Source organism: Molothrus aeneus, chromosome 21 (assembly GCF_037042795.1).
Source record: "Molothrus aeneus isolate 106 chromosome 21, BPBGC_Maene_1.0, whole genome shotgun sequence".
NCBI classification, from domain to species: domain Eukaryota; kingdom Metazoa; phylum Chordata; class Aves; order Passeriformes; family Icteridae; genus Molothrus; species Molothrus aeneus.
In genome coordinates, this window is record NC_089666.1 from 6,449,459 (window position 1) to 6,462,822 (window position 13,364).

The window sequence follows — 13,364 nt, forward strand, 5'->3', positions numbered from 1 at the left end:
AAAACTGATTTCAAAGGAAAATATTTCAATTTTGTTCAATTCTGGGTGCAAGCTGCCTGCAGAGAGGAGCCTGGGCCTCTGGTGCCCATTACCTGGAAGGGCAGGAAGAGCAGGAAAAGGAGGAATTTCAGGCCAAGTGCCAGGGAACAGCTCAGGGTGGACAAAGTGGAGCTGGTGGCAGCTCCTGGGTGAGCACAACAGCTCAGCAAGGGCACAGATTTAGGTCAGGCCAATGTGCTGGAGCTGTGTAGCTACACAAGAGGCCTCAGAGCAGAGCACAGAGTTCAAATCCAGTTCAAACACAGAAAAAAAAAAATCAGGAGATTTTCTAACCTGTCTCTCATATGCACAGAAGAACAAATGTCATCTCATCAAGACAGGCTCGTGTTCAGGGCTTGACAATGGCACATTTTCCCAGCTGTTGCAGAGAATTTGTGTGGCAAGAGCAGCTTGATGGCAGCAGTGGGAGCAAACAAGCTCCACTCATCTCTCTCTTCAGCCCATGCTGCATCTGTGTGCCCCAAACTCACCTCTCGATGGAGAAAAGTGATTTACTTGGGGGAAAAATATGGGGATTTACTTGGGGGAAAAATATGTGGGGCTGCTCTCAGATCACTTTTGGTAAACAGTGAATCCCCCCCAAATCCACTTTTTTAAGAAAAATTTACTTGGAAGGGCAACTCAAGTGAGCAAGGAGCTGTGTCACAGGGAGGATTTGGGGATAAAGGGGTGAGAAATGGCTCTGCTGGAGCACAAACCCTACAGATTTACATGTATGGGAGGTCAGGCTTGGATAATCCCTGGGTTCCCACACGTGCAGGAACAGCTCAGAAGGATTTGAGGTCAGGCCACAGACACCAACACAGCCACTGGTGTTTCACCAAGGGGTCCTTTAATAAATTCAGTTGTTTCTGCCTTTTGAACCCATTTTGCTTTTCTGGTTTTGCACTTCAAACCCACGGGGGGCCCACGGCGGCCCCTCCCTGGCACCAGGGGCTGCTCTCCACGGGCCACCCCACCAAACCTTTGCCTTTTCTCTGCTCAGGTGAATCCTGCAGGTTCCTCACACTGGTGTCCCTTTGGGGAAAGGCAGCAGGGGGTTCCTGGCAGTCTCTTTGTTTGCTTCTGCACCTTCTGTTTTCAGCCACTCCATCTTCTGCCGGTGCTGCCTGACGGCGTCGGCCGCGCGCGCGTCCATCATGGCCTCGGTCAGCACGCCGTCCTCCGAGGCGTAGGCTGCAGCCTGCGGGGACAAGGACACCTCAGACACCTCAGGGATGGCAGGGGCCACCGGCAGGGCACACCTCAGGCTGCTGTGCCCTCCCCCATGTGGGTTTTCCTCTCGTTCCTTGCGGCGCGCGGGCATCGCCAACGAGCTCTGCCCACCTCTGGGTTCCTGGGAATAAAAGCCCTTGTTTGGAGAAGAAAAACACCACATTTGGCTTCTTTAGATTTCCTCTCCTGCTCTAAAAGTGCTGTACAGAAGCCTGGTTTTGAGAAGAAAAAATCCACATTAGAGTCCTTTAAATTTCCTCTCTTGCTGTAAAAGAGCCGCACATGTGAAGTCAATAAAGTGAAGAGAGGTGGGTGCAGGAGGGTGATGGAACCACTCCATCCAAAGCTACAGAAAATTGTTTGAACACTTGCACAGCAGAACCAACAGCAGTGCTGGGGGCAACATGGGCAACGTGGTGCCTCTAGAATGATGTTGAATGTGCCTCTAGAATGATGTTGAATGTGCCTCTAGAATGATGTTGAATGTGCCTTATCCTGCTTTCCTCGTGCACTCCCTCAGGAACCTCCCCTGCATCCCTTTTGTGGCAGCTCCCACCCTGCACTCCAATCCCAGCTCCCCAGTGCAGTTCTGCTGGCAGGGGCAGCACAAAGGCGAGCACAGCTCCCTGGGGAAAGGCCTGGCAGCTCCTGCCACCTTCATCCCCCAGGGGAGCAGGCCTGTGGGGCAGCAGAGGGACTGTCCCCTGTGCAGGGCGGGCACAGCCAGCTCAGCACACAAGGGAAGGATGCTGGATGCTGGTGCTGTCAGCTGCACCCATCTCCAAGGTAACAGAGCAGCCCCCGAGCTGCAGATTTCTAAATCTGGTTCCTCCCTCTGCAAGTGCTCCCGTGAGCAGCTCAGGGAACGAGGGAGCTTGGCTGTACACAGATCCCCTTGGCTGTACACAGATCCCCTTGGCTGTACACAGATCCCCTTGGCTGTACACAGATCCCTTGGCTGTACACAGATCCCCTGGCTGTACACAGATCCCCTTGGCTGTACACAGATCCCTTGGCTGTACACAGATCCCTTGGCTGTACACAGATCCCCTTGGCTGTACACAGATCCCTTGGCTGTACACAGATCCCCTTGGCTGTACAGGCATCCCTTGGCTGTACACAGATCCCCTTGGCTGTACACAGATCCCTTGGCTGTACAGGGATCCCCTTGGCTGTACACAGATCCCTTGGCTGTACACAGATCCCCTTGGCTGTACACAGATCCCCTTGGCTGTACAGGGATCCCCTTGGCTGTACACAGATCCCCTTGGCTGTACAGGGATCCCCTGGCTGTACACAGATCCCCTTGGCTGTACAGGGATCCCTTGGCTGTACAGATCCCTTTGATGCACACAGATCCCTTTGATGCACACAGATCCCTTCCATGCACACAGATCCCTTCTATGCACACAGATCCCTTTGGCTGCACACAGATCCCTTCGATGCACACAGATCCCTTTGATGCACACAGGGATTGGGGTGAGGGCTGGGAGCCCTGCAGCTCCCCCCAGCCACCCTGCCTGACCCCAAGAACCCCAAACTTCTCCCCCATCCCGGATTTCCAGTGCCAACCCTTCAGTCCCGTGTCCCAGCAAGTCTGACGTGGATTCAGGACACACTGCAGTGATCCTGAGGCATCACACACAGGCTCCATCCATCACTGATGCTGCAAAACATCCATTCCAGCAAGGAAGGAGCCTGACAGCAAAAGCAGCACAGGAACCAACTCAAGGGTGACCCTTCTACACCTCAGGGGTGTCCATGGGGCAGAACACAAAGCCCAGGGTGAGCTGCAGCTCTGCCACCGCCACAGGGCCAGAGCTGCCCCTGGCATCACTGAGGAGATGGAAGGAGGAATAATCATTTCCAGCAATAAGCAAGAGGTTCCTCAGGCTGCTTTTCAGGTCCTCTAACCTATTTCCAGCCTTTTTTTAGGGGGAGAACTGGTTACACCACAAAAGGTCTCAGAGCTGGCAGGTGCTGGTTTTTCTTGCAAAATCCTTTCCCTGAGCAAACCCTTTGCAATCCTTCCTCCAGGCAGGACTGACACTTAAAACCAGGACTAAAACCTGGCCTTGGGAAGGAGCAGGTCTATAAATAGAGAATTTTCAAGTTATTATTATTTATTCTCTATTTATTTATCCTGCAAGGTTCTTGTGCTGCTCTCACTGCCTGAGCAGGATCCTCAGCACCTCTCCTGTCCTCTCTGCAAAATCTGACACTTAAAACCAGGAGTAAAGCCTGGCCTTGAGAAGGAGCAGGTCTGTAAATAGAGAATTTTCAAGTTATTATTTATTTATTATTTATTTTCTGTTTATTCTCTATTTCTTTATTCTTCAAGGTTCTTGTGCTGCTCTCACTGCCTGAGCAGGATCCTGAGCACTGAGGCTGCCAAATATTCCCTCAGCACCTCTCCTGTCCTCTCTGCAAAAAGGGGAACACTGCAGAGGTTTTGTTCAGACCTCCTTCACCCCCCTTTGACGTTTTTATTTTTTGTAAAATAAAAATTCTTCATAATTTTTTTTTTTTGGTAAAATAAAAATAAAACCAGGGCTCTCAATGCAGCCCTGAAACCACTGCAAAGGTTTTGTTCAGACCTCCCTCACCCCCCTTTGACGTTTTTATTTTTTGTAAAATAAAAATTCTTTGTAAATTTTTTTTTGGTAAAATAAAAATAAAACCAGGGCTCTCAATGCAGCCCTTGTGGGGTGTTTGAAAATGAAAAAAAGAGCTTTTCTGGGATGGATTTTTGTGCTGCCAGAGCACAGCCCATGCAGCCCACAGTGGAACCTCCTGCAAAGCTGTGCAGTTCATGCTCTGCTGATTTTCTCAATGACTTTCTATTTTTAGAAAGCCTCAGGCCCTCACTGTCAAGAAAGCAAATGGGAGAAGCAGCTGCCCCTTCTGGGAGTAGCTTGCACACACATAAAAATGGCACCAAGCTTCATTTATATTCATACCTCTGCCTCCTGCATGGGCAAATTTTAACCCATTTTCTCCAGTGCAGCAATTCCTGTTTTAGCCCTCCAAGCCAATTATGAAATAATTGTGTTTGGTGAGGATGGAACAGATGACAAGTCCAGCCTGAATGACCTCATGTTTCATTCCAGCCAAGATTCGTGGTTTATTTGAACCTGGCCAGACTCATCTGTATCATTTAAATCCCATTTATAATGAAAATAGCCTGATGAAAAAAAAAAAAAAAATAAATCATCCCACAAAAATACAACAGCTATTTTTAAAATATAAACAAGGGAGTAAAAAAAAAAAAAAAAAAGGCATTTATGTCAGTGGCATAAAAGGCAAGGAAATGACAGGAAGCTCCCACTGGGATATAAAACTCCTGGGAATTCTCCTGAAGTGCTGCCAAAACAATTTTCCAAGATTACAGCTTGGAATAGTGAAAGGTTGCTTTTTGCTTTTAGCTTTTGACATTTTATCTAAAGCACATCAGCAGCTTTGAGTGCAGGGCTGGGAAGTCTGCACAAGGCTGGCAAGGGAATTTTTCCATTTTTCCTGAGGGGAATTTATAAGGTGAAAATGCACTGAGTCCATGCTAGGGCCACAAAGGACAATGGCAAAGCACAAGGACAAAAGGGAATGCTCAGGCTCCTGCAGGAGAGATTAAAATGGATTTTTAGCACGCACACCCTTGCCTGTGCCAGCAATGTTTCTGCCCAGTGCTGGAGGTTACACCCTTGGCTTTCCTGCTTCTTATTTTGAAATTCTGTTGGTAAATCCAGGACAGCCAGAGCCAGCCTGAGGCAGCAGTGGGGTAAAACTGCATGGGAGTGACAGCAAATCCATCTCCAGGCAGCTCAGGGTGGAGTGAGGGGCTCTGAGAGCTGCAGCTCCTGCTCGGCTTCACTGAGATGGGAATTTGTCACAGATTTTATGAAAAATACGTAAATAGAGAATTTTTCTTTTGTTAGGATCTTTTCTCCTGAGAAGCTGAGAGGCCTCAGAAATGAAATGTAAACAATAATTATCTGCAACAGGTGAATCTTTGATTGGTCTCATGTGGTTGTTTTTAATTAATGGCCAATCACAGTCCAGCTGTCTCGGACTCTCTGGACCAGATTATTCTGTCATCAGATTATTTCCCACCTTTGGTAGGCAGCACCTTGAATTAAAAGGGAATGAAAAGACCAAAAATGAGATATTGATATATCAGATTATTTCCCACCTTTGGCACTCAGCACCTTGAATTAAAAGGGAATGAAAAGACCAAAAATGAGATACTGATATGAGACATAAAAAATACAGAATAACCAGATTATTCTGTCATCAGATTATCTCCCACCTTTTTCAGGCAGCACCTTGAATTAACAGGGAATTAAAAGACCAAAAATGAGATATTGATATATCAGATTATTTCCCACCTTTTTCAGGCAGCACCTTGAATTACAAGGGAATTAAAAGACCAAAAATGAGATATTGATATATCAGATTATTTCCCACCTTTTTCAGGCAGCACCTTGAATTACAAGGGAATTAAAAGACCAAAAATGAGATATTGATATATCAGATTATTTCCCACCTTTTTCAGGCAGCACCTTGAATTACAAGGGAATTAAAAGACCAAAAATGAGATATTGATATATCAGATTATTTCCCACCTTTTTCAGGCAGCACCTTGAACTAACAGGGAATTAAAAGACCAAAAATGAGCTACTGATATAGTTCAGAGTGTCTGTGGTGCACAACACCCTGCAGCTGCTGCATCCAGCTTGGTGAGGATTTTTTTTTTTTTTTTTTGGAGTAATTTCTGGTTCCTGAAGAAATTCTGGAGTAAATTCCCACCCTGAGCACTGGAGCTGTGCAGTTCACACTTTTCTTGCCAAGTTATTTTTATCTCTGCTCAGCTCCCTGACCCAGTTCAGAGCACAGCCATCCACAGGGGTGCACCAGCACCACGGGAAGGAGACTGGGAGGCAGGAAAACACTGCCAGAAAGGCTTGAAAATGCACCTTTAAACCTTCCCTGATCCTACAAAGAGTCACCAGTGCTAAAAAAAGGGGAATAAAATAAAAGCAGCACCCAGGAGAGCAGCTGGGGTGAGGAAATTCGCCTGCCTGGAGAGGGGATTCTCCCCAAAGATGCTGAGGGTTCACACAGAAAAAGCCAAAGGGCTGCTGGCAGGAACAGCAGCTCCAAACTCCAAATTCCTTGTCCAAAAAATGGACAACAAGTCACAGGTTTTCATATTTTTTATGGATTTTTTAGAGGTTTGGGCTATTTGCATACTGGGGGGTTGAATCTTCCAATTACAGCTTGAGGTAATGAAGGAATTTATTCCAAGTTTGCTCCCCCCAAACTCATTTTTGTTTCACTTTTTGGGGCAGGAACAGCAGCTCCAGTTGGTCCCAGCTCCAAATTCACCCAAAAAATGGACCACAGGTTACAGGTTTTCATATTTTTATCATTTTCATCCATTTGCATATTGGGGTTTAATCTTCCAATTACAGCCTGAGGTAATGAAGGAATTTATTCCAAGTTTGCTCCCTCCAAACTCATTTTTGTTTAACTTTAATGAGGTCCCTTTGATTTGAACCTTGATTTTAACTTTGATTTGATTTTAATGTTGATTTTCACCTTGATTTTCACTCTAATTTCCACTCTAATCTTCCCCTTGATTTTCACTCTAATTTTAACATTGATTTTCACCCTGATTTTCACTCTAATTTTCACCCTGATTTTCACTGTAATTTCACTGATTTCCACTCTGGTTTTCACCTTGATTTTCACTCCAATTTCACTCTGATTTCCACTCTAACTTCCACTCAAATTTCCACTCTAATTTCCACTTTAATCTTCCCCCTGATTTTCACTCTAATTTTAACATTGATTTTCACTCTGATTTCCACTCTAATTTCCACTCTAATTTTCACCTTGATTTTCACTCTGATTTTCACCTTGATTTTCACCTTAATTTCCACTCCAATTTTCACTTTTCACTCTAATTTCCACCTTGATTTCCACTCTAATTTCCACCTTGATTCCCACTCTGATTTTCCCACAAATGAAGTTTCTTGCTCCATCCAACCAACTCAAATATTTCTCCCCTCTCCTGAGTATTATATTTTTTTTTAAGCCCTTTGAGTGTCTCATGAGAGCAGAGAGGAGCACAACAACTTCCTGCTGCAGTTTGACACCAAACCCTGTTAACAGTGCTGGCAGCACCAGGTACATTTTTAAAAGCTGTCAGGGAAAATTATTCACCCCCACCTTTTTCCTTCCTTCAGCAGCACTTAAAGGAGAAATGATAAAAGCTGAGGTCATTCCTGGGGAGAAATGACAAACTTGCTGATAAGGGGTGATAAAAAGCAAAGCGTCATTTATCACAACTTCTTATTACAGGAAATAGTTGGCAGCAAAGCCTTTCATAGATGACAGCGTGTATTTTGAAATATGATTCAATATCATAAAAATTATACAGGAAAATTAACCAGCTGTGTGCTACCAAAGAATAAAATAAGAACTAACAGCACTCAAATTTGGACCTCAGCTGATGACTGCTGCAATTAAAATTAATTCCTACTAGAAAGGACAAATATTTATGTTCCTTAAAAGGTGGAAAATCAGTAGTAGAAGGAATGAAATGCACAAACTTCTTCAGATGTTTGTGAGCTGCTAAAGTAAATTAAAAATTTAAGAACCAAACAAGAAGCCACTTTGTTTTTACAAGGCAGCTGACATGAGTAGGTTACATGACACACAAATGGGAGCACATTCCTTCACTTGATATTTCTAGGTTAGTTTATGAAAATCCACAATCCAGTAAGAAACTGGCAGCTGTGACAAAACAAGGTGAAAACCTGATGTAAATTAAAAAAACAACACTAAAGCTTGCTGAGCATGTGAATAATTGTACTCCAGGTCCTGCATTCCTTATTTTTATGTATAAATAAAATGTACAAAATTTATGTATAAATAAAATGTACAAATATCTATTTTTTTTTTCAGCTCCAATTCCAGTTTTGTTTCTTTAATAGCTCAAACTGCACTGAGAGGGTTTGGAACAAAGGAGAGGAGGAGGAGGAGGATGGTTCAGGGCACTAATGAAGGCACCAAAATCAGGTTTCTCTTCTGCTGAGCTTCCTGAGCTGGAGCAGGAGTGTGGCCAGCCCAGACTGAGCCCAAACTGAGCCCAAACTCACCTGCTTGACCTAAATCCCATGAGGGATTTCCTACTGGGAATTATCAACACTGCTGTTATGTATGGGATGAGGAATTGAGCTGATATTGTAACACCCACCCCAGAGGCAGCAGGGATCGATCTGGGAGCACCCCATGGACAATGAGTGAAGGAATTGATCCCAAGTTTGGGAAACCTTCACAGGGAGAGATGAGCTGGGACTCCAGAGTCAAAGGCTGAAACCACCCAGGAGGGGAAAAGGGAAGGAAAGGGGAAGGGAAAAAAGGAAGAAAAGGGAAGGAAAAGGGAAGGAAAGGAAAAAGGGAAGGAAAGGGGAAGGGAAGGTTTGGGAAGGTTTGGGAAGGGAAGGGAAGGTTTGGGAAGGTTTGGGAAGGGAAGGGAAGGGAAGGGAAGGGAAGGGAAGGGAAGGGAAGGGAAGGGGAAGGAAAAGGGGAAGGAAAAGGGGAAGGAAAAGGGGAAGGAAAAGGGGAAGGGAAAGGGGAAGGGAAAGGAGAAGGGAAAAGGGAAGGAAAAGGGGAAGGGAAAAGGGGAAGGAAAAGGGGAAGGGAAAAAAGGGAGGGAAAAGGGAAGGAAAAAGGGAAGGTTTGGGAAGGTTTGGGAAGGGAAGGGGAAGGAAAAGGAAATGGGAAAGGGGAAGGAAAAGGGGAAGGAAAAGGGAAAAGGGAAGGGAAAGGGGAAGGGAAGGAGAAAAGCCCCTCTCACCTGCCACGCCACAGCGAGCTGGGAGATCTCCCGGCCGGACATGCCCTCGGTCAGCCTGGCAATCTCTGAGCACTTCTTGCCATAATCAAACTGGGCCAGCTTCAGCCTCCTGAAAGGCAGAACGAGCTTCTGGTCGATGTGTAGCCACACCACAGGAGTTCCTACAGATTCCTGCTTGCATTTCTGCCTCCTGAATTTTAAGGGCACTGTAGGCATGATATTTTATGAAAAATCCTTTTGCTAGGATCTTTTCTCTTGAGAAGCCTCAGAAATGAAATGCAAACAATGATTATCTGCTGCTGTGGGATGCAACAGATGAATCTTTGATTGGTCTCATGTGGTTGTTTTTAATTAATGGCCAATCACAGTCCAGCTGGCTCAGACTCTGGTCAGTCACAAGATTTTGTTATCATTCCTTTCTATTCCTTTCTGATGAAATCCTTTCTTCTATTCTTTTAGTATAGTTTTAATCTATCATTTTAACATCGTATATATATCATAGAATAATCAATCAGCCTTCTGAAACATGGAGTCAAGATTCTCATCTCTTCCCTCCTCCTGGGACCCCTGTGAACAGCACCACAGGGCACAACAAAAAATCTGGGATGACCTCACAGCGAGAGGCACCTCCCAAGTCTTTTGCTTGTTGAAAGAGGGTTTATAGACAAAATACACAAGAAAGGGGATGAGGAAAAATCAAAAAAAAAAAGAAAGGGAATTCTCCAGGGTATGAGAGCTGTGAGGGGTACTCACTGTTTGCCCTCTGTGGCTGGCTTCAGGACGTGCTGGTCGAAATACATCCTGACGAGCCGCTCGCGCTCCTCCAGCTGGGGCAGCTCAAAGTTCACCATCTCATCTATCCTGTCATTGATGGCCCAGTCAAACTGCTCTGGCTGGTTGCTTGCTAAAACAAGCATAAACCTGGAATTAGGGAAAAAAAAAAAAATCAATAAAGGATAGACTGACAAAGCCCTAAAAATCAAAATCGATGAGCTGAGTTTGAACGTGGGGAGCTGCCGTGGTTGGGATCAAAGATGTTTCATCACATGAAAAAAATAAACCTGGATTCCTTAGAAATTGCTTAGCATATAAATAAAAATAAAAAATAAAAAACAATAAAATGTGTTTGGGGCAGTTTAGAACAGCCTGAAGTGTGCAGACCAAGCTCTGCTCCATGGGACAGATGTGCTGCTCCAGGTCCTGCTGCATTTTGGAGCTGGAAATTCTTTTTTTTTTTATTGCTTTGTAATGATGCTCCTTCCCTGTGCCAATACTTTAATGCTCTAATTGATGTCACCAGTTTAACAGTGCCTAATAATTTGAAATGGGCTTTTAAGCACAGCTATTGGAATATTGATGTTCTTGCTGTCTGGCTGAATCATTGCCTACAAGGGGCCGTGTTCTCTGCTGTCATTTCTGGAGATAACTTGGCCAAGCCAACACTGTGGCATTTTTACCATCAAAACTTGCAGAAACAAGCCTGGATTAAGGATTGCCATGCAGCCTGATATTATATTATATTTTATATATATATATATATATACACATATTTTATATGTATACATATATATATATGCACACATATTTTATATATATATGTACACATATTTTATATGTATATATATAAATTTTATATATATACATTTTTATATATATAAATTATATATATACACATATATATTATATATATCTGTATATATATCTATATTATTATATATCTATATATATATATTTTATATATATATATATATATAAAATATATATATATATCTATTTTTATATATATATATAGCGCTTTGCTACCCCACAAATGATTTTTGGGAAGTTGAAAAGCAGCAGTTCCCAGTCCTGGTGCCAATTCCCTGCTGAAGGAAGAGCTCTCCTCAGGGTCTCACCAAAGCACCCCATTTACACAGCCCATTTCACCCATTTCACCCCAGTGAGCTCCCACTGATGGATGCAGGGCTGCTCCTTGCCCAGAGCAGCAATAAGGCTGCTCAGAAGTAAAAAGCAGTGCATGAATCACCAGGGCATGTTCAGTGTCCTCAGATGGCTCATGGGTGAAATCAGGGCTGAATTCAATGGCAGAGCTCACTGCAAACGAGAACTCAGCTGTTCTCAGCATCTCCAGCACCCCACAAAACACCCCCAGAGCTCCCAGCACCCAAAAAAAATCCCCAATTTAACATCAGGGGAAAGAAACATCCCCAACACCCAAAAAAAAATCCCCAATTTAACATCAGGGGAAAGAAACATCCCCAACACCCAAAAAACATCCCCAGAGTTCCTCCAAAGCAATTTAAAATCAGGGGAAAGAAAAGAAACATCCCCAGCACCCAAAAAACATCCCCAGAGCTCTTCTGAGGTAATTTAATATCAGGGGAAAGAAAGAAACGTCCCCAGCAACCCCAAAAAACCCCCAGAGCTCTTCCAAGGCAATTTAAAATCCCCAGCACCCAAAAAACATCCCCAGAGCTCTTCCAAGGCAATTTAAAAGCAGGGGAAAGAAAGAAAAAGCCATCTCCAGCACCCAAAAAGCAAGCCCAGAGCTCTTCTGAGGTAATTTAACATCAGGGGAAAGAATGAAACATCCCCAGCACCCCCAAAAAACTCCCAGAGCTCTTCCAAGGCAATTTAAAATCCCCACAGGGATTTGAAACACGGGGGAAGAAATGGAAACTCAGCTGCCTCACACAAGCACAAGATGGGAAGAGGTCACTGCAGAGGAGCAAGCACCACTCAAGTGTTTTTCCAGGGAATTTGAAGCTCCCAGCCAGGAGAACTCTGAATTTTTGTGGGAGTGATTTTCCTGGGCTCTTGTATAAACAGGAACTCGCCAAGAGAGAAAATACAAACATCAAGATACTCAAGATGTCCAAATACCATCAAAGTTTCAGGAAAAATTTTCCTTCTGTTCTGATTTCCAAATGCCAGCAAAAGCTGAAGGAGGAACAAGCTACATCCAGCACATAAAGGGAAAGGGGGAAATTCTCTGCAGATTTTGTTCAATCCCTCAGCAGCACAGATCATTTCCAACTTCCATTTGTACACCAGAGACCCTTTAAAGACTTTCCTCAACCCAGGGAAATATCAGCTGCTGGAACTGGGTACTCACTTGTTGCTGTGCTGCCCTGTTCTGTGCAGAAATGCATTTAAAGTTGCTCTGAGATCTTCACTGATTTTCTCCTGCAAAGATGAAACCCAAAGGAGAATCAGCTGCTGAGGGCTGGAGAGCTTTAATCAGCATTAAGGACAAAGGGAATTCTGGTATTTGACTATTTATTTATTTCTATTCCTTTATTTAAGGAGGAGCAGAGCAGGAGCAGGAAAAGGAGCAGGAAAAGGAGAAGGAAAAGGAGAAGGAAAAGGAGAAGGAAAAGGAACAGGAGCAGGAGCAAAACAGGCGAAGAGAAGGAGAAGGAGCAGAGCAGAGCAGAAGCAGGAGAAGGAGCAGGAGCAGAGCAGGAGCAGAAGGAACAGAGCAGGAACACGAGCAGAGCAGGAGCAGGAGCAGCAGGAGCAGAGCAGGAGCAGGAGCAGCAGGAGCAGAGCAGGAGCAGAGCAGGAGCAGAGCAGGAGCAGAAGAGGAGAAGGAGCAGAGCAGGAGCAGAGCAGGAAAAGGAGCAGAGCAGGAGCAGAGCAGGAGCAGAGCAGGAGCAGGAGCAGAGCAGGAGCAGCAGGAGCAGGAGCAGAAGCAGAAGCAGGAGCAGAGCAGGAGCAGAGCAGGAGCAGATCAGAAGCAGCAGGAGCAGAGCAGGAGCAGGAGCAGAGCAGGAGCAGGAGCAGGAGCAGGAGCAGAGCAGGAGCAGAGCAGGAGCAGAGCAGGAGCAGAAGCAGGAGCAGAGCAGGAGCAGAGCAGGACCAGGAGCAGCAGGAGCAGAGCAGGAGCAGAGCAGGAGCAGAAGCAGGAGCAGAGCAGGAGCAGAGCAGGACCAGGAGCAGAGCAGGAGCAGAGCAGAAGCAGAAGCAGAAGCAGGAGCAGCAGGAGCAGAAGCAGAAGCAGGAGCAGAGCAGGAGCAGAGCAGGAGCAGAGCGGGAGCAGAGCGGGAGCAGAGCGGGAGCAGAGCAGAGCAGGAGCAGAAGCAGGAGCAGTAGCAGAAGCAGGAGCAGCAGGAGCAGCAGGAGCAGAGCAGGAGCAGTAGCAGAAGCAGGAGCAGCAGGAGCAGCAGGAGCAGGAGCAGAAGGAGCAGGAGCAGAGCAGGAGCAGAGCAGAGCAGGAGCAGGAGCA

The 13,364-nt window shown here is 45.4% G+C and overlaps 1 protein-coding gene across 1 annotated transcript in view; it reads right to left on the reverse strand.

The window, feature by feature from the left end:
* Nucleotides 1-870: 870 nt before the first annotated feature.
* Nucleotides 871-13,364, reverse strand: part of LOC136565466 (ATPase family AAA domain-containing protein 3) — a 28,775-nt gene continuing 16,281 nt past the window's right edge. The window contains exons 13-16 of the mRNA XM_066564065.1: nt 12,252-12,322; nt 9,890-10,057; nt 9,137-9,245; nt 871-1,243 (exon numbers count right to left, since the gene is read on the reverse strand). Of these exons, the coding sequence (XP_066420162.1) occupies nt 1,064-1,243; nt 9,137-9,245; nt 9,890-10,057; nt 12,252-12,322 (528 nt within the window). The 3' untranslated portion in view covers nt 871-1,063. The remainder of the gene's footprint in view (nt 1,244-9,136; nt 9,246-9,889; nt 10,058-12,251; nt 12,323-13,364) is intronic.